This window comes from Kogia breviceps, chromosome 8, assembly GCF_026419965.1.
Source record: "Kogia breviceps isolate mKogBre1 chromosome 8, mKogBre1 haplotype 1, whole genome shotgun sequence".
NCBI lineage: Eukaryota > Metazoa > Chordata > Mammalia > Artiodactyla > Physeteridae > Kogia > Kogia breviceps.
In genome coordinates, this window is record NC_081317.1 from 21,610,950 (window position 1) to 21,630,428 (window position 19,479).

The following is a 19,479-nucleotide window of genomic DNA, read 5'->3' on the forward strand; positions in this document are numbered from 1 at the left end:
TATTATCTCAACTTTGGTTTTTAGAAGGTACATTGGAAGAAAAAAAAGAGAGTCCTAATAATGCTAAAAGAAAAACAAACAACCTTAATTTTTAAAAATAGAAACTTCCTCTAATTGGTAGGGTTCTGGGAGTGGTTTGTGTTTTGATTTTTTTGCTTCTTATATTTTTCCCCATAACTTACAGTTTCCTACACATAAGTTTATATTTCTGTTAAAAGGTGACAAGTAAAAATGGAAAACATAAAATAAGTTGCTCAGATAATTTTTAGAAATCTGTTGTAGCAGGAAATCAAGTGGATTTTATAATGACTTGTATGAACAATTTTCCTTTTTTTATATATTTGAAATACTTCACGATACTTAAGCATTTCTTCACTAATGAAAACAGCTACTCTCAACTTGAGGGTGCCAGAACTCAGCAGGTTAAAGCAGACTTAATACAGTTAACTTCAGGTAGCTCACCCCAACTCTCAGCATAGTCTCAAGCTTCTGGGAGATTAGGGATCTGATAACAAGAATACTATTTATAACCATTGCACTTACCTGTTCTAGTGTGGCGGCAAAGCCCTGTCTGTCTGCTACATATGGCAGCCCGTGAACCAGGCCTACTTTCTCTGTCATTTGGTTAACCATGTCCGTGAGTGTGTCTGGAATCACTAGGATGCAAAAGAAAAAAAAGGTGCAGAAGGAGAGACGAAAAAATTTCCTTTCAGTAAAATGCCCACTAATGTAAAATATAATTTATGAGTTATTAAATGTCTTAATAAATGTTTTTCTTTGTATGTGGGTCTAATAAAATGAATCTCAATCACCTTTCTGAGTAGAATACAAAATTTCAAAGAGGTTAACTTATGGTAGAGAATTTATTCTGGACACTTGCAGGCTGGTACATACCTAATATGTAGCAGGGGCAGGATGTACCTTGAAAATGTTAACAGTCCGTTTCTCAACCTCCCAACTGGAATAACGGACAATATGTCCTAGTACAAAAGGTACAGGAGCAGAGGTCAAAGGGGCTCAGCGTTCACTATGACTCCTCCATTCCAACCATTGGGAATGAGCCTCCTCTTTCTGGGGGTATGAGATATTCTCTCTCAAAACTGCTAATTGGAACTGAATGAGAATATACTTGACAGAGATTGATACACTGAAAACATAGCAAATATACGATAGTAAATAATTTAAGATAGCAAATGTGAAAAATGAATGTAATCTCTGACCATGAATTGATAGATTTGCAATGATCTAATTAAGTAGGAGTGCCACACTTACTATTAATTTTCAAATGTGCACATTTCAAGTTGATAAAATGTAAATCATTTTTCCCATTTTTAAATAGCAAAAATCTCATATTTTATACGACTTAATTTTTATGTCCTTCAAGTATTTAAGAACTGAATCTACTGTATAAACGTGTATTTGGACCTTAAATACAGGTAGTCTGGGTGGTGGTTCTCAACTGCTGCCCTGCAGGGGACATTTGGCAATGTCCAGAGACAGTTCTGGCTGTCACAACCAACAGCAGCTACTACTGCATCTAGTGGGTAGGGGCCAGGGATGCTGCTAACCATCCTGCAGGGCAGCCCTGACAACAAAGAATTACCCAGCCCCGAAGTGCTGAGGTTGAAAAACTTGAGGTAATTAGAATATAACATAACATTACAGAACACCAAAGTTATTATAAGTATAAATGTTTAAAAATGCAAAAATACAAATTATAATTTCAATATATTGATATTGAAATTATAATTTCAATATAATTAAAAACATTATTATTGAAATAATTCCTGATAAAATCAGCTAGGTAAAAAGCCACGAATGTATTCTAATAAATGTATGTAATTCTAGTGAAATATGCACCTATTAATTTCTGTCCCTTTGCATGAGACAGTACATTGCGCATGCCACAAACAGATTAAAGTAAAAGATGTCACATGAATAAGGGAAAACTTACACCTAGAAAAAGCTCATAGACTATATAACGGACCACGACTTTTTTGTGTGTGGCTGCATTGGGTCTTTGTTGCGGCACGCGGGCTTTTCTCTAGTTGCAGCGAGCGGGGGCTACGCCTTGTTGAGGTGTGCAGGCCTCTTACTGTGGTGGCTTCTCCTGTTGCGGAGCATGGGCTCTAGGCGTGTGGGCTTCAGTAGTCATGGCGCACGGGCTTAGTTGCTCTGCGGCATGTGGGATCTTCCCGGACCAGGGCTCGAACCCGTGTCCCCTGCATTGGCAGGCGGATTCTTAACCACTGCGCCATCAGGGAAGTCCCGACTTTTTTTTTTTTTTTAATAGTTGGAATTTTCTCTTCAAAATGAAAACATTTTCATACATGTAACATTCTAGGTTAGTATAAAAAACATCAAAATCTTAGTAAGTATAACTTGACATATTACCACAAAATAATGATAAAATGAATTACTTTATTAGGCCAACAAATAGGATTGATAAATGTATTCTCAGACTGCTCTTGGCATTTTATCATTGAATGAATAGTTCTGCAAAATAAATAAGAAAAACCTCACCTCTTATTCCACTATCACAAATCCATATAAGATCATACTTTGCAACTTCATATCCTGGCATTAAATTGTTAATTTTAGGATTAATGCCAACCTTTTTGCCACCTAAAAATTTTAAAGTACAGCAGTGAACAATTCATGCAATATTGGAAATATTTTCTATTATACATAGTAGAGAGAAGTAAAAAGTACTTGCAGATTTAATAATTTAAACAAACATACTTTAACATTATGCTTCTCTTGAGACACAGATGTAGAGAACAAACATATGGACACCAAGGGGGGAAAGTGGCGGGGGTGGTGGTGGACACTGGCAGTAGGATGAATTGGGAGATTGGGGTTGACATGTATACACTAACATGCGTAACTAATAAGAACCTGCTGTATAAAAAAATAAATAAAATAAAATTCAAAAATTCAAAAAAACCAAAACAGTAGGTGAAACCATACTTAAAAAAAGCCAAAAAATCCATTATATTTCTTATTATTCATAATAATACATTTAGAAAAAAATTGTTCATTCTCAAAAAGAAAATTACATCATTAATATTTGAAAATTCATTAGTTTCAGTTTTCTAATTCTTAAGTGCTTGCATTAATAGTAAACATTAATAATATTTAATAGCAAATATACCTCTAATTAGTCTTTAGAATACGCCTGTAGGCTTTTGGAAAAATACTCTTTTTGCAATATTACAAAAATGAATTCTAACCCTCACTCCCAATTATAATCAATGAGATACAGAAAAGGCCATAGATTGAAAATATTAAAGAAACAAAAAATAACAGGCTCTCATGTCTGACTGACGAGTAAAACATAATTTGGGGTAATTCTGTTAATCCCAGATATTAAAAAAAAACTTTGTCTTTATAACTTTAGTCTTCTCAAAAGGACAGAAACACCTTGCACTATATCTAACAAACATGCATAAAGCAAACATGCTAATAACTTAATGGGTGTCTAGCACCCTAATCTATAGTTTAATGCAAAGAAGATTACTGATATTTAACATATTAAAGCAAAAAGGTTATTGTAGAATTTGTTACTTACCTATAAACAATCTAGCATCAACATTTGGATATTTTCCAAGAAGCTTCTTACACACATCAATGGCTGGGTCATCATGATCTTGGACACAGAGGAGTACTTCATACTAGTCAAAGAACACATTTTATGTAAACCAACCTCTTTTCCAAAGATAACCACTTATTATCAGCATTTACTGATGGATCAAAAAGCATTAAGAAAAACAAGCAATTGTACACACAAAGTTTAAAAGTTAAGAGAGTATTCATAATGGATGCAGACACTTAAAGGACTATCAAGTGTTGCTTTAACCGAGAGCAGCTTCTCCAGAGAAGGGGCCTGTTTGCAAGCCAAAGAGAGAATGAAGAGACTGGCAGGGCCCACAGCTGAAGTCTTGCCATTGCCAGATAGGCATGGCCTAATAATTCGTCTGGATTCCAAGCTTCTCCATGGCCTTCATCATTGAAGATTTACTAGATGCTCACAGGGTGCCTAGCAGTGGAAAAGCAACATAGAAAGCAACCAAAATGAACACACCCTTCGTTCTCTAGAAGCTTTGTCTCTGAACTTAATATCATTTCATCAAGGTGCTAAAAATTACATATTGAATACCACTATGATAAATTTAAAGAGGTTTCCCAAATTCTTCACAAGGACAAAGTGAGATTAGATTTTTTGTTGTATAATAATTTTCTGAAGTAAAATAGAAGCTGATTTGCTTAAAAATGTATCCTGAAAAGCACACTTAGCCTTTTAACTATGAAAACACCCAGGATTTTATTTTGCCCATACCCACGTTTACTCTTTTTTAAAAAAATTTATTTATTTTAGGGCTTCCCTGGTGGTGCAGTGGTTGGGAGTCCGCCTGCCGATGCAGGGGATAAGTGTTCGTGTCCCAGTCCGGGAGGATCCCACATGCCGTGGAGCAGCTGGCTCCGTGAGCCATGGCCGCTGGGCCTGTGCGTCTGGAGCCTGTGCTCCGTAGCGGGTGAGGCCACAGCAGTGAGAGGCCCGCGTACAGGAAAAAAAAAAAAAAAAAAAAATTTACTTTATTTTTTTGGCTGCATTGGGTCTTCGCTGCTGTGCGCGGGCTTTCTCTAGCTGTAGCAGGCTGGGGCTACTCTTTGTTGCGGTGCGCGGGCTTCTCATTGCGGTGGCTTCTCTTGTTGTGAAACACGGGCTCTAGGCCTGCAGGCTTCAGTAGTTGTGGTGCTCGGGCTTAGTCGCTCCGCAGCATGTGGGATCTTCCCGGACCAGGGCTCGAACCTGTGTCTCCTGCATTGGCAGGCGGACTCTTACCCACTGTGCCACTGGGGAAGCCCTATGTTTACTCTCTGATAGTACACTAAGGAAGACATTTCTTAGCACTTGGCTGGCTGTGTCAAAATTACCCTCGCACAGTTTTTTTAAAAAGAGTATACTGGGCCCCACTCCTAAACTTCTGAATCAGAGCATCTGAGGGGATTGTGACATGTAACCAAGTTTATAAAATCTTGAGCTCTAAGATACCATTTAGTAAACTACTAAATTTTTAAAAAGTGTTTGCTTTGACACATAAAGATGCTACTCTATTATTTTGTGGGCAGTAATTTTTTTCAAAAGTGGTGATAAACTCATGCTGACTCAATAGCAAATTTCCTACCAAACCTTTTTCTAAGACAGATTGAACATTTTTAAGCAAAGGAGGAAGGTTAATTATGTCCATGAGAAAATAACAAAGCTATGTGTTCTAAAAAATACAAAAAGTTGAGGACACCATTTTTTAGGTGTCTAACATACAGGGACTAAAGCTAAGGTAATGGGAAGGCCTGTTTGATTTACTCCTATTGATAAGCATACACAAGTAAAAAGTGGAAATAAAATGTGTACAGTGCCTTGAGCACAATAATTACTGTTCACCTAATATATTGATATATTATCTCAGCAAAAAGTGGCAGCATAGAATTTAGTGGCTGAGCACATAAGGACCAGGACTAAGGTAAATAAAGAAAGTTTAGCTAACAAGGTAAGATTTTTTATTTCAAGTGAAAAAAAAGTTTTCTCAATAATTAAGTAGAGACCTGGATGGACCTAAGAGTCAGTCATACAGAGTGAAGTCAGTCAGAAAGAGAAAAACAAATATCGTATATTAATGTATATATGTGGACTCCAGAAAAATGGTACAGATGAACCTATTTGCAGGGCAGGAACAGAGATGCAGACATAGAGAAGGGACGTGTGGACACAAGGTTGGGGGAGGATGAACTGGGAGATTGGGATTGATATATATACACTACCATGTGTAAAACAGATAGCTTGTGGGAAGCTGCTTGTATAGTGCAGGGAGCTCAGCTTGGTGCTCTGTGAGTGGGATGGGTGGGATTGGGGGTGGGTGGGAGGGAGGTCCAAGAGAGAGGGGATGTGTGTATACATATAGCTGATTCACTTTGTTGTAAAGCAACTATACCCCAATTTAAAAAAAAAAAGTAAAGGGGAAAAGCAATGTATACTTTCCTCATACTTTCTACCTATAGTTATTACATATTCTATCCGATATCTACCTCTCATGATGACTGACCAAAATCGCCACCTTAGAGGTACTGCAATAATTAAGCAACTTTACAGCCACTGGTCTCCAGAGATCAGATAAAAATCTGAGAATGGGATGGGCACCATTCCTGCCACACCCTGAAACTTCTTCAAGGGTTGACTCTTAAGTCCCATAAAAAGTCAGCCATCCTCCCTACCAAAACGTTTGCTTGAGCCAACAAGAGGCAGACCTTAACGATGAAGATTAGAAAGGTTATGTGACTTTCCAAAGGGTGTAAGTAACAATGAGCTTTCCTACTATAGTGAGTTGCTCAGTCAGGCTTGCTCTAAAGAGTTCACTGCTTTTCCAAACATAGCGTAGTTTTATGCCTTTATAATTTATACTGTTTTACAGGTGTAAGTAAATATAGTGAAAGAATATGTTTATAAGTAATACAATTCCATAAAATATTATTAAAAATATACTCTTGGCTTTTTCATCAGCAAGAGAAAACTCTATAATATATAGTACTAGACATCTACTCAATGGGAAGAAAAAGGCTATATTAGGTTGTAGCAAAAACTTTTTCAGAAGTATATGGTGTTAGAACAAGTAAGGGAGGTATAGTTTACCTTTCTCCAAATGCAAGATTTAAAGTTTTTGTTTTTATTGATTACACCCCTTAAACTTAATTTCAACTGAAAAACAAATACCACCTGATTAGCCAGAGCACAGATGAAACTCAATTCACTTTATCTAAAAAATGTTCAGACTTTTATTAAAGATATAACTTTCCCTTAGATGTTTCTGATATTAAAAATTATACCAAATTGGAGGTAGTATTCCAAGTGTTTTCTAAGGTATTAGATTTTAACCAAGAATCTTCATTTTTCAGCTAGAATCTCTATGTTTGATCAACATTTAATTTGCTAGGAATTTCTGTACTTAAATAGTTAAATCACTCCAACTACACTGCAATTGGTAAAACATAAGATATTAAGTTGATTAAAAGTTTTCTTAGCTAACACAAAAATAATTTTTCAGATATTTTTATATTATTAAAAGAATTAGGCATAAATGTGTTCAAAAATACAGCATTTATTAAAAATATTATACTTTAAAAATATTTCAAGAAAACATTTATAAACCTGAAAGAGATATAAGGTATAGTAAATTCCACTATGAATGGGCACAGTAATGAATACAGAAAATCTAGAAATAACCCCAGAGTATTTTAGATGAGGTTAGCCTCATCTTAGTAAGCTTGCTATACAAATAGCTAAACTGACTAATTCTCCCTTTTTGTTTTCAAACACTGAAATGACTAAAAAGCTAAGTACAAGAGAGGTATAGACAAACCGTAAACTGGTATTCGGTCCTTTGATATTTAAGAATTAAATATCTGAAACTGCAATAATTATAAATGCTACTTTGCTTTTATGAATAAATTTAGATACATAAATAATATTCAACTTAGATATATAATATTAAAAAAATCTCCTCACTGATTCAGCCCTGTAGATATTAGGAATGTAAACTCTACCATACTAAACCACATAAAATATCCTCTTAAAATAGAAAAAATATTTCAACATATATTAATCGATTATATTGCATATCAAGTAGGAATATCTTGAATTATTTATAAATTACACACGTTTAAAGAAAAATGTTATGATGATATTTGGATTACAGCAGAATATAATTTCTACAACAGGATGGACTTAGACCCTAAATGTCTAGAACATTCTCTGGCACTGAGTAGATGATGAATAGATTTGTTAAGTTAATACACTTGTCCTAGGGTAAATTTTGAATGAAAGATAGATGCTTCCTTTGAGTGAAAGGAAGATGTTTTATAAGAAACCTGCTCTGAATTCAAAGTTTTGATAAGTTATATCAAAAACTTACTTTCAAGAACTAGGTAGTTTACATGATTTTTCAAATTTATTTAGTAAAACACTAATCTTTCAGATGTAGTAGTTTTATTACATGTATTGTGCAGATCTTTCAATAATTGAACCTATTTTCAATCTTTTAAAATTCTTTATTGTCATCAGTGAGAATAAAGAATCCAAGTATGGCACTGGACTTATAACATTTTAAACCCATTCTATATTTGCAAAAAAGAAAAGAAAATCACAATTACCATAACCTCACTCTGTTAATAACTCTGATCATTCATTTTAAAATTCTTCATATGGCCAGAATTTACTAAAGTAAAGCCATCAAGACACTTTAGATGCAGATTACTGAATCCGCCTACTATGGCTGAATTTCTACCTAAATGCCTTCTTCTATGCTGATGCCAAATGAGTACTTGATTTTGTGAAAAATGAATTGTATTCATTTTTTTATTCTTATATTTTTTCCAAGAATTTTTTTTCCCCAAGGAATAAATATCAATATAAGGTGGATTTACAAGATATTTAAAGCATAGATATCTTTCAGGGCACTTAGTATAATAACAGTCTCACCAAACTTTAAACCTAGAAATTCAGAACAAGTGTCAGTAATAAAAATCTTCTTGCACATGTCGAAAATTAAATATTTTAGAATTTCAATATGTTATATACATATTTCCAAATGGCCTATAAGGTTCCAAATCAAATAACAGAGGAGAGTTACATCCAGAACAAAAACGTTTCCATACTTTTATAAAACAATGTTCACATTTGACAAATGGAGAATATTAAAGTGTGCTGGGCCTGGCAGTAACACAAATGTTCATTTCATGACTACATGCCTCCTTGATGACACAAACAGCTCGTGTTCACACTCAGATTTGTGCGATTTCAGTGGTTTAACTTCAGTCTCCTGTAGAATTGCCATTGCTTTTGGTTTTAAAAAGCAAATACAGTGTGGTGAGATCAACATTTCCCTTTAGATTGCAGGTACTTTGCACTTTCGCTCTGCTTTCTAAATGTTCTTTTTAAGCAGCTAACAATTCTTTTGTAATTAGAAAATAAAATTATGAACTAAAAAAGAATGAAAACAATCTCTTGCATATAATGTTATTCATTTTTGTAATGTGTCAAAACAGCTTTCTCCTCAACCAAATAAATGTCTTAATGACATAACTTAAGTGGAAAAAGAACTAAGTGAAAAACTAGAGCTCTGGAGATAATTCCAAACTGTATTAAAAAAACACTTCATTCAGAAGAAGAAATCAATTAATGTTTCATCCCAAATGTTCATAGTTAATGGATACATATGTTCCTGGGGTTATTTTAAGAAACTCTTTAAACCCACACTAACTTCCAAAACCATTTTAAATTCCATGACTATTATCTCACAAGAGCAGCAACATAAAAATTCCATAACTAAGTTTTAAGAGTGGTTGAATAAGGAAAGGGGAAAGGGTTGGATGATGGTTAAAAAACTGAAATTTGTGAGATTAAGTTTCACAAGGGTAAAAGCATATGGTTCCACCCTATGCTCTGAAATTTATTCATAATCAATGAAAATATTCTTTCATTCACAAAAATAAATTCTCCTTTACATTTACTTATATAAGGTGAGGCTTGAAAAACTTCCATTTTTCTTATTGCAAAAGCTTATTTTACAATTAATTTTGTTTGTCTCATCCTTCCTGAATTATCAAAGGCCACTTTTTACATTTTTAGTTTAAAAAAAAAATCAAGTACCAATCTTCTTATTTTTTCTAATTATGTATTTAATTTATTGAAGATAATGCATGCATATGATTCAGATCTCTAAAATTATTAAATATATATACACACACAAAGTAGAAGAAATACATAATTTTCTGCTACAAATTAGCTTCAAATGCCTAGACTACAAAACTCCAAAAGCAATAATATAGCAACACTAAAAAATAACTGAGTGATACTCATGTCTACATACTGAATAAGTGCTAAATTAAGGCTACCACGTCTGTGTCTTCTTCTTCTTAAAAGAAAAGAAATAACAGCATGAAAACCAGTCACCATGAGAAGTGTGGTGTGTAGATGTCATCTTCTTTCTCACTACTTGGGTGACATTGTTCTAAAGAAATAGGAAGGAAAGAGTCTCCAACTGGCAAAAACTATGGAAAAACTGAGGCAATGATGGTAAAAACTGAGGAAAGTGAGTAGAGACCACAGAGGGAAAATTAAACTGGACTGAAAATCAAGTAGGTAGAAATTTAGACATATTTTCACAAGTAACCTACCACTGCTAGAACATGCTTTCAAAAGCAGCATCTCAAATAGGCAATTGGAAAAGTTGCCATAAAACTAAATACAAAAATTAAGGAATATTAAGTTTTCCTAAGAAACTAAAGGGAAGAAATAAAAAGAATATTCCCATCTCAAGAAAACTGAAGTCTCCAAGGAAGGAAGTACATTGAGTTTATAGATAAATAGATTATATAGATAAAAGATATAAGCAATACAATTAGGTATTAAAACTCAGAAAAATCAAGAAATCAAAAATTAGGTGTTTTTTTAAAATGTCTTTATTGGAGTATAATTGCTTTACAATGGTGTGTTAGTTGCTGCTGTATAACAAAGTGAATCAGCTATACATATACATACATCCCCATAGCCCCTCCCTCTTGCGTCTCCCTCCCACCCTCCCTATCCCACCCCTCTAGGTGGTCACAAAGCACCGAGTGAGCTGATCTCCCTGTGAAAAATCCGGTATTGATGAAGCTCCACCTTACCACTAATTCTAACCCCAAAAGTCAGATTCTCAAGGGGATTTATCATTAGTTCTAGCGGTCCTGCATCCCATTTCTGACCACTGAATATTGCTTTCTCACTTTCACTGCGACTCTCATGGAACAAGATTTTCATACTCAAACTACCAGGCACTTAACACTGTCTGCATTCCAGGAGCTTTATTCAGGGATTTCTAATTCAGGTTGACATATAGGTAGTTAGAAAAGGAATTTATACCCCCTCCTCAACCCCGCTTCTGTCCTGTGAAGACAACCACAACCGCTACTACTACTGCTACTACTACTAGAGCATCAATATGATGACGCCAACACCATCATGCATTTTTATTACCTTCACCTGATGCAATGTCAAAATTTCTAAGTGTTTATTATAAGAAAAAAAAAAAAGTATGGTCTAGACCATTCCTATGAGTATAACACTGTACTTACCTTGGGATAATCCAATTCAAAGAATGTTTCCAAGTTGTTGATTAGGTTAGGATCTACTCCTTTCAGTGGTTTCAGAAGAGACACCCCTGGGAGCTTGCTATACGGTTGTTTGTCTGTTGCCTTCTTGTTTAGGTGTAATCGGCTAAAAAGCAAATGATACATATATTAACATACATTTCTGGAGACTATATTAGGGCCAAATCTATATAAAGTATGTATCAAGCTACCAATAAATTACTGAATTTTTTTTTAAATTGGCATCTTTCGAAAGGGATATCTGAAAATGAAAGAAAGTAGAACCAGGTAAGCTTCCAGTTGAGGAAAACCAGAACTAAGCAGAGTGAATGTTCCAGTGAAGGTTGAAGCTTAAGACTGTTGTTTACTGCTGTACTCTCAGAACCCAGAACAGTGCTAGGCCTGGAGCAGGCATTCAATAAATACCGGCGGAAGAAATAAATGACAGTGTTAGCCCACACATTAACTGCCCTTCCTCCCAAATCGTCATCAAGGTGGCCAAAGAACTATAAACATAGCAGGGAAAAAAAAAAAAAAAAACCCTATTTGCACCAGAAAAATATGGAAGAGTAACCAGAAAAATTTGAGAAATTTCTATAACAAACAGTCCACACAACCACTGATTGAAAGAACTACCGAGCCGGCCTGCATGGCAAGCAAGAAAATGGGGTAACTATCAGAACTGCCAATGTTCACAATCTCAGAATGGCAGGGATGGAATAGAGGGAAATTGAAGGTAACAAAAAAAATCCCAATGATGACAGAAATGCCTATTAAGGACACTAGAAGATATACCTGTGCCGCCAAATCACAGATAAGCTGGCCAAGGTTCTCAGCGCTGCTCCATCCCATGCGGAACGAAGCACAGGGCTCCTGATGGGGGAAGCCACGTCAACTGGAGAAGAGAGAATGTGCTCCAGTTCACGTCAGGTTGTCACGATAAAGAGAGGAGTTGCCCTTCAGCAGAGCGCTGAAGTTTCTAAAGGAAGTCACCAAAGGCGTCTTCCCTCCTTCTCATTAGCAAGTCTCCAACAGTAATTAGAGGCTGGGACAGTCACGGGGCCAACTGCACGATATTTTAAGACACATTCTTCCACACTTTGTCTTTTTTTTTTTTTTTGTGGTACACGGGCCTCTCACTGTTGTGGCCTCTCCCTTTGCGGAGCGCAGGCTCCGGATGCACAGGCTCAGTGGCCATGGCTCACGGGCCCAGCCGCTCTGCGGTATGTGGGATCTTCCCGGACCGGGGCACGAACCCGTGTCCCCTGCATCGGCAGGCGGATTCCCAACCACTGCGCCACCAGGGAAGCCCCTCTTCCACATTTTAACATCTCTGAAATCAATGGCATCTTACAGTCGCTGGCAGCCAGATGGCGGCCCGGACTTAATAGCATGAAAACCAGCCCTTCTAGAAGATCAAGGAAACACCAGTATCAATGCATAGTGAAAGATACTATTAATCTATGAGTGATTTCTGGAAGTACACCAGTACCATCATCCACAGAAGTTAGCCACAGGCTCACTCCCCTAATTAAGGCAGGGGTGTGCTGCAGCAAACATCTCATGTTTCAGATAAGGCCATAAGCAGGGGTCCCCAACCCCCGATCCAAGGCCTGTTAGGAACCAGGCGGCACAGCAGGAGGTGAGCAATAGGCAAGTAAAGCTTCATCTGCGGCTCCCCATCACTCGTATTACCGCCTGAACCATCCCCTCCCCCACCCACGATCCATGAGAATAAATGTCTTCACCCGTCCCTGATGCCAAAAAGGTTGGGGACCGCTGCCAGGATGCATCTTTACGGAAAGAAAAGCAGGTTACTACCTACATGGGAAAAAAACTTAAACCAACAAAAAATTTAAAGAACAGTGTGGTCTCAATTTTTCATCCATAACATCAAACGCCAGAAAATAATGAGCGCCATCTACAGCAGTTGCTGTTCAGTGTGGCAGTGGTCCACAAGTTGCTTTTTACTGGCCAATGATGAAAAGAAATGGAGAGAAAGCATTTAGAAACTTTTATAGCAGTTTGACATTGCCATGCCATCCAAGCATATGGTCAGTCATTTATTTTCACTGCAGTTCACCAAAGTATCAATCCATGACAGATTGGAAAACTGTTAAAGAACTGATCCTTTGCCACAGATAGTTTGGAAAATATTGATCTACAGAGTTCATCTAGAGGGCTGGAAAGAGGTAAAACCATGATCTAAAATTTATATAACCACAAATATGACCACTATTCCATTTCTAACAAAATAGTAGACTAGATGTCGGGAGAAATCCACCCAGTACAGAACATCTAGATTGCCAGAAGGAAAAGTTTATATTATATATTTAATTGGTTGAAACAGTTAGGTATCCACATGGTTCAAATCACTAAAAATATTAAGAGGATCATATAAAAAAGTCTCCCTGTCACTCCTGTCCCCCATCTGTCTTGTTGCCATCACCACCTCCCCAGCATTTAGTTTCTTATTTATCTTTCCAGAGATTTAAAAAAATGTATATTCAAGCCAAAACATACACAAACGAAATTCTCACATAATATTTATAATTTTATCTCCTCCTTCTTAATACAAGCACACTAAAAGCATGTTTTTAAATTTATGACTAAACTGTTAGAAATAAAAGGAAAGCGTCCCAAGTCAGAAATGAGGAGAAACCCCTGAGTAGGTAGTGCTGGAGATAATACTTGCACTGGGACCATCTGTTGGCCCCTAGTGACCTAGAAATGGTGAAAAGCCTGAGACAGGAATGACAGTAAATCTGTCTGAAGAGCCTTGAATAAATATGGAATCTCTTACAGGCAAAGTAGAAAACTTCTGGACCACAGAGGGAAGATGGGGATGCTGCCTATCTTGGATGCAGTCCGAAGTTAAATGGAACAAAAGCAAAAAGGCTCCCTGGAGAACACCTAATCACATGGGTTTGGAACCCAGAACGCAAACTATAGGTGTTGCTTGAACAAAACCTAAGAGATGGAACGAGAGAGACCATCATATGTGACCACGAATATATGAAAAGAACTACACAACGTCTAGAAACGAAAATGGCGGTCACTGACATCAGAAACTCAATAGACAGGTCATAGAGAAGTTGCATACACACAGTTCAAAAGACAGCTGGAGAACTGGAATCTAGATTTGAAGAAATTATCCAGAATGCAGCACAGAGAGAATGAGAGGCAACGACGTTGAAATCATGAAAGGGTTTGAGACATGGAGGCTAGAATAAGAAGTCTAAAATCACAGTAATTTTTATCTACTGGTCCCATTGTATGCTCATTAAGTGCTATTAAACTGTAACAAAACATGCATGTGAGGTGATGACCGATTATGGAAAAACCTAGCCCACTAACACACTGCATTTGGCGAGACTTCAGAAGAAAAACAATGTTAATTTAAACTGTGCTAAACAGTGTAGCGTTGATCCTGTTATTCCCTTCTTCCCTTTGTCTTCATTAAGACATTTTACTTTAAATGCTAATATAGATATACCTCCTATCCTTTCACACCAAGAATGCAGCATTTTATCAAAGATAGGCTGACCTGCCAAACAACAATGAAGCCCTCTCCAGGTTTACAGTGAAGCGAATTGATGATAAGTACTATATCTGAAATTTCTACTCAAAATCATTATAAGCGCAACTAATCACAGGACCTTTAAAGAAATTCTCATTTGTGCCTCCTCCCAATACCTGTGGGTGCCCGTTTCCAACCTTAGCTCGATCAGGTAACTTGCTTTCTTGCACGATCCTGGGTACAGCGCTTTCTCAGTTTCAGTTGCTATGCTGGGAATCCACTTCTACCTTCCCATCGTGCATTTGGCTTGAAGCCTTGACCTTTCTGTAGGGGAGCCAGGGAGTACTTTTTCTTGATACGTAACACATATAGTAAAGTCACATGTTAAGTACACAGCTCAATGAATTTTCTCAAAGTGAAATACTCATGGAACCAGTACCCAGCTCAAGAAACAGAGTCTTACCAGAACCCCAGAAGCTCATGAATGTGCCCTTCTACTAACTACCCTCCCCTCAAGGTAACCACATACTGACTTCAAACACCATAGACTAATTTTGCTGGTTTGTGTCTGGCTTCTTTTACTTTACACCATGTTTGTGACCGTCATTCTTGTTGGTACAGTTAGTTATAGTTCATTCAGTATCACAACTGCATAGTATCCCTTGTATTAATATACCACACTTTATCTACTTTCTGTTGATGGACTTCTGTGTTGTTTCCAGCTTTGGGTTACTACAAATAGTCTGCAACTTGGTCTCTGACTTTACATAAGTATAAAAACCCCTGGCTTCCCCTCTCTCACGCCTCAGGACTTCAACTTTTGGACAATATGAAGAAGCAGGAACTGGATTTACTCTCCCACTTGAAACAAACACACCAAAAAAAGCAGACAAAAAATAGGAAATGCTTTTTAAGATACAGAGTATCAGGCAAAGAAGTGATTCCTAAGACATGAAAAACGAATGAGGCGAGTCCTCCAATTGCCTCAGCTTACTGCTCTGAGACAATTTTCAGGCCAGGAGACTCCTGTTTGTTTTTTTTTTATAAAACGTTTAGTATACAAAACACCCACAGGCGGAAATCACAACTTACGGGACCATTCCAGAGCCTCAGAATCTGCATTTTTGCAACTATCTCAAATGATTCTGAGGCAGGCTAGCAGTGAACCACACTTGAAGACACACTACAGTAGGCTGTCAAGTCTCTAGGGTCCGACACAATAGTATGTTCACAATTTTTAAAAATGTTAAATAAATGAAGAGTAAAAACTGGCTGGCTAAATAGAGCTGGAAGGTATGGTTAGTCTAGAGATGAAAACATGGGAGTCCCCCACAGTTTGGTAAATACATAAGCTCTCCCATGTGGAGCATGCCATTAGCAGGTGGCCACAGATCAATATACTAATATAACAGCACCAGTAATGCATGAGGGAGACCAAGAGTGAGTGACCAGGAGAGTAGAAAGAGAGCCAGGAAGAAAGTGAAGTCACAGAAGGGTTTATTTGGCTGGGCTGTTTTCTTTTTGAAAGGGTTCAAGAAAGAAAAACACTGAATGCTGTCGAGAGCACAAGATAAGAACTGAAATGTCCACTGGATTGAAAAGTCCACAGAACTGAAATGTCCACTAGAATGTGTGAACACTGGTGACCTCAGAGTACTCTGGGCAAGGGGCAGATAGATAAAAATGGTTAAGAAGCAAATGAATGAGAGGTGAGCTGTGATAACAGTGAATAAACACTAGTTTCTCCTGAAACCTGACAGTGAAAAAGAGCCAAAGAGTAACTAGATGGAGACGCGTTTTTCAGTTTAATTTTTAATTATTTTTAGTTGTTAATCCTTGAGTGTATATTGTCAGGGGAAAGAGCTAGTCAAAAGGTAAACAGAGAAAAAATAAAAATAATTAATGGCACGATAGGATCCACAGTGCGAAGCAGGAGTGAAGGTAATGTGACAAGAAAGAAGGTAAAATGGTGAAGATTTAGAAGAGGTACTGCCAGTCATGGGTATCAGAGCTATAAACAGAAACAAAGTATTGCCAGATACCCGCGTAGGCTTAGCTGAGACTTGAGACCATGAATGTGTAGTAGTACCAATCCACGTGGCTGCGTGATTACCTCTGCAAGATTCTGAAAGTTGAGGAGCTGTAAATTATGAGATGGATACAGGATAACAGGGCAGACTGATATGAGGGAAGGCAAGGGGCAAGATAACGAAGGGATGAACTGTAATGGAGAATTAAGTGAAACCAAGAGGTAAGCAGGTAGAGGCCACACCTGTGGATAAATTGCCTAGGGCAGCTGTTCTCAGCCTGGACTGTACATGAAAATCACCTGGGGAGTTTTTGTTCTTGAAAATTCCTGATGCCCAGACCAAATAAATCTGAATCTCTTGAGTTGAGACCCAGGCAGCAGCATGCTTTTGTTTAAAAACAAACAAACAAAAAACCTCCCCGGTGACTCCAAAGTGCAAAGTTGAGACCCACGGACCTAGGAAGGCTAGATCACTGTAAGAACAGAAGAGGGCCGAAGATGGAAACTCTCAGAAAGATCAGCAGTTATGGGATGGATGGAAAACAAGGAGCCTGTAAGGAGCCATACAGGTGGCACGAGAATGGGGAAGGGTTGTGGAAGAGAGAAGGTAGGGGCTCTCTCCCTAGTGATCTAAATGTTGCCAGTTATCAGAAACTTAAGATTCATAGCAACTGGAGAAATTCCCATACAGATTACCCTATCCCTATGGATTACTTCTGGGGTCATTTTTAGGGTATCACTGGCAGTGTATATAGCATACTGGTTTAAGAGCCAGGGCTGGAGGGCGACTGCCTGGATTTCTGTACCAGCTTCACAGCTAACTAGCTGTGTATCCTTGGGCATGGTACTTCTTTATCTCAAGTTGTTGTTGTTGTTGTTTAAAGTGTGAATAACAGTACCTACCTCATAAAGTATTGATAGTTGTGAGAAACAGATGAGATTAAGCCACAAAATAAACATTCAGTGATAGCTATCACTGGTAATTTTTTTCAAAAACTGCTAATTTTATGGACATTTTCCACTAAATGTAACTTCTCTGAATTGCCATAGTTCTGATAAGAGATTTAGAGATATCGAACATTGATGCCACATATAAACAAAAAGGAAGGACTGGAAATTCATAGATTTAAAGATTATTTCATATATATTTAAAGATTAGACCATTATGTTGGTTTTCTTTTTTTTTTAACACCTTTACTGGAGTATAATTGCTTTACAATGGTGTGTTAGTTTCTGCTGTATAACAAAGTGAATCAGCTATACATATACATATATCCCCATATCCCCTCCCTCTTGTGTCTCCCTCCTACCCTCCCTATCCCACCCCTCTAGGTGGTCATAAAGCTTGGTTTTCTTTTTAAACATAAAGTCAACTCTTTTGTATTAAGAAAGATTAAAGGGGGAAAAGGGAATCATCAAAAGTCTCAAATCATGGTTAAAACAGAATAAGTCAAAACATGGGATAAAACATTTAATGTGAAGTTTAAATTATATTCAGTATTTAAGCAAAAAATGTATTCAAGGTTTAAATTACACTCAAAATTTAGGAACCAATTTAAACTTCTATAGGCGTCATCCAAAAGTACAAAAACAATGCAAGTATGAGAGTGAGAGGCATTAAATGTCCCAAATTATTATTGCCCCAAAATGACCTGTTACTGTTTTCTTAGGTGAGCTCTCCTTTTAAGACTATTCAATGGGTTCTCAGTTGGGCAGAGGTGCTGCATAGTCTTGGCTTCTCGAAATCCCTCTATCCTCAGACCCTGGCTCAAAGTGTTGGATTCTGTAGCCACATGAATCCCCCCCCCTTCCCTTGGCTCTGCTCGAGGGAGAGACGGTAACCCTCAGAGCTGAGAGGCAGAGGCAAGATAATTGCCACAATGCAGCAGGTACAATGTACAAAGCAACTACTGGTTACTGTGTAATCCAATCAGTACCACTGTCTCTCATGAAGATAATTTGAGGCATTCATTCCAAAAGGGGACTGTATTCTGTTTTGTTGACCATTAAATCACCATGCCTAACACAGTCCCCAAAGCAAAGACTACAACGCAGCCTTCCTCCCGGGGGGTCCAGGCCTGAGAGAAAGCCCCTCCCTGCAGCCCCTAATACCCGGCAAGCTCTCAGTCAGTGGCAGCATGTCCAGGTACCAGGACCAGCAGATCCACAGTCCGGGATTTTAATACTTTTCTTAGTTCTCTTGAAGCAGAATCTCCCCTCCCAACATGTATGTCCATTTGATTTTCAGAAATTTGATTTTATTACATTTTCAGGGACACATTAGGTAAAAGAGGAATGACCCTCTTATATACTAGCCAATGGTTTTGATGGGCTTCATTTTTGAAGAATAAAATGCTCCTGAAACTAAGGGAGCAATTGGGGAAGACAAGAAAGCAGGGTAAATTTTCAATACGTGTCATTTTCCCAAGGAATTATTACACTTGGAATTACACTTGAAATTGAGAGCTGGAGTCAAAAGAAAAAAAGAAAATCAAATTCATGCAATTAAGGCATGTCACTGTCAAAGACAGGGAGGGGCAGATGCTCACAGCAAGCTGCTGCAGGGCTGTACCTGCCAGCTGCAAGGACAGGGAACAGAAGGGTAGGTACCATCTGAGGTGCTTTCTCAGAGTAAGAGTCACTTCAGTCTAAAAGGTCACGAGAGATGAATCACGGGCAAGAGAGACAGGCCTTCAGGGTCCTGCTTTCCGTTGTGAGCTAGAAGGACATCTATTCAGGGAACACT

General features: G+C 37.6%; 1 protein-coding gene across 2 annotated transcripts in view; it reads right to left on the reverse strand.

The window, feature by feature from the left end:
* Nucleotides 1-19,479, reverse strand: part of UGCG (UDP-glucose ceramide glucosyltransferase) — a 37,658-nt gene that overhangs the window by 8,471 nt on the left and 9,708 nt on the right. Inside the window, exons 2-5 of one of the 2 annotated variants that reach the window (XM_059071576.2) lie at nt 11,170-11,311; nt 3,572-3,674; nt 2,524-2,625; nt 544-656 (exon numbers count right to left, since the gene is read on the reverse strand). In XM_059071576.2, coding sequence (XP_058927559.1) covers nt 544-656; nt 2,524-2,625; nt 3,572-3,674; nt 11,170-11,311 — 460 coding nt within the window. The remainder of the gene's footprint in view (nt 1-543; nt 657-2,523; nt 2,626-3,571; nt 3,675-11,169; nt 11,312-19,479) is intronic. The other variant, XM_059071577.2, reaches the window with a different exon arrangement.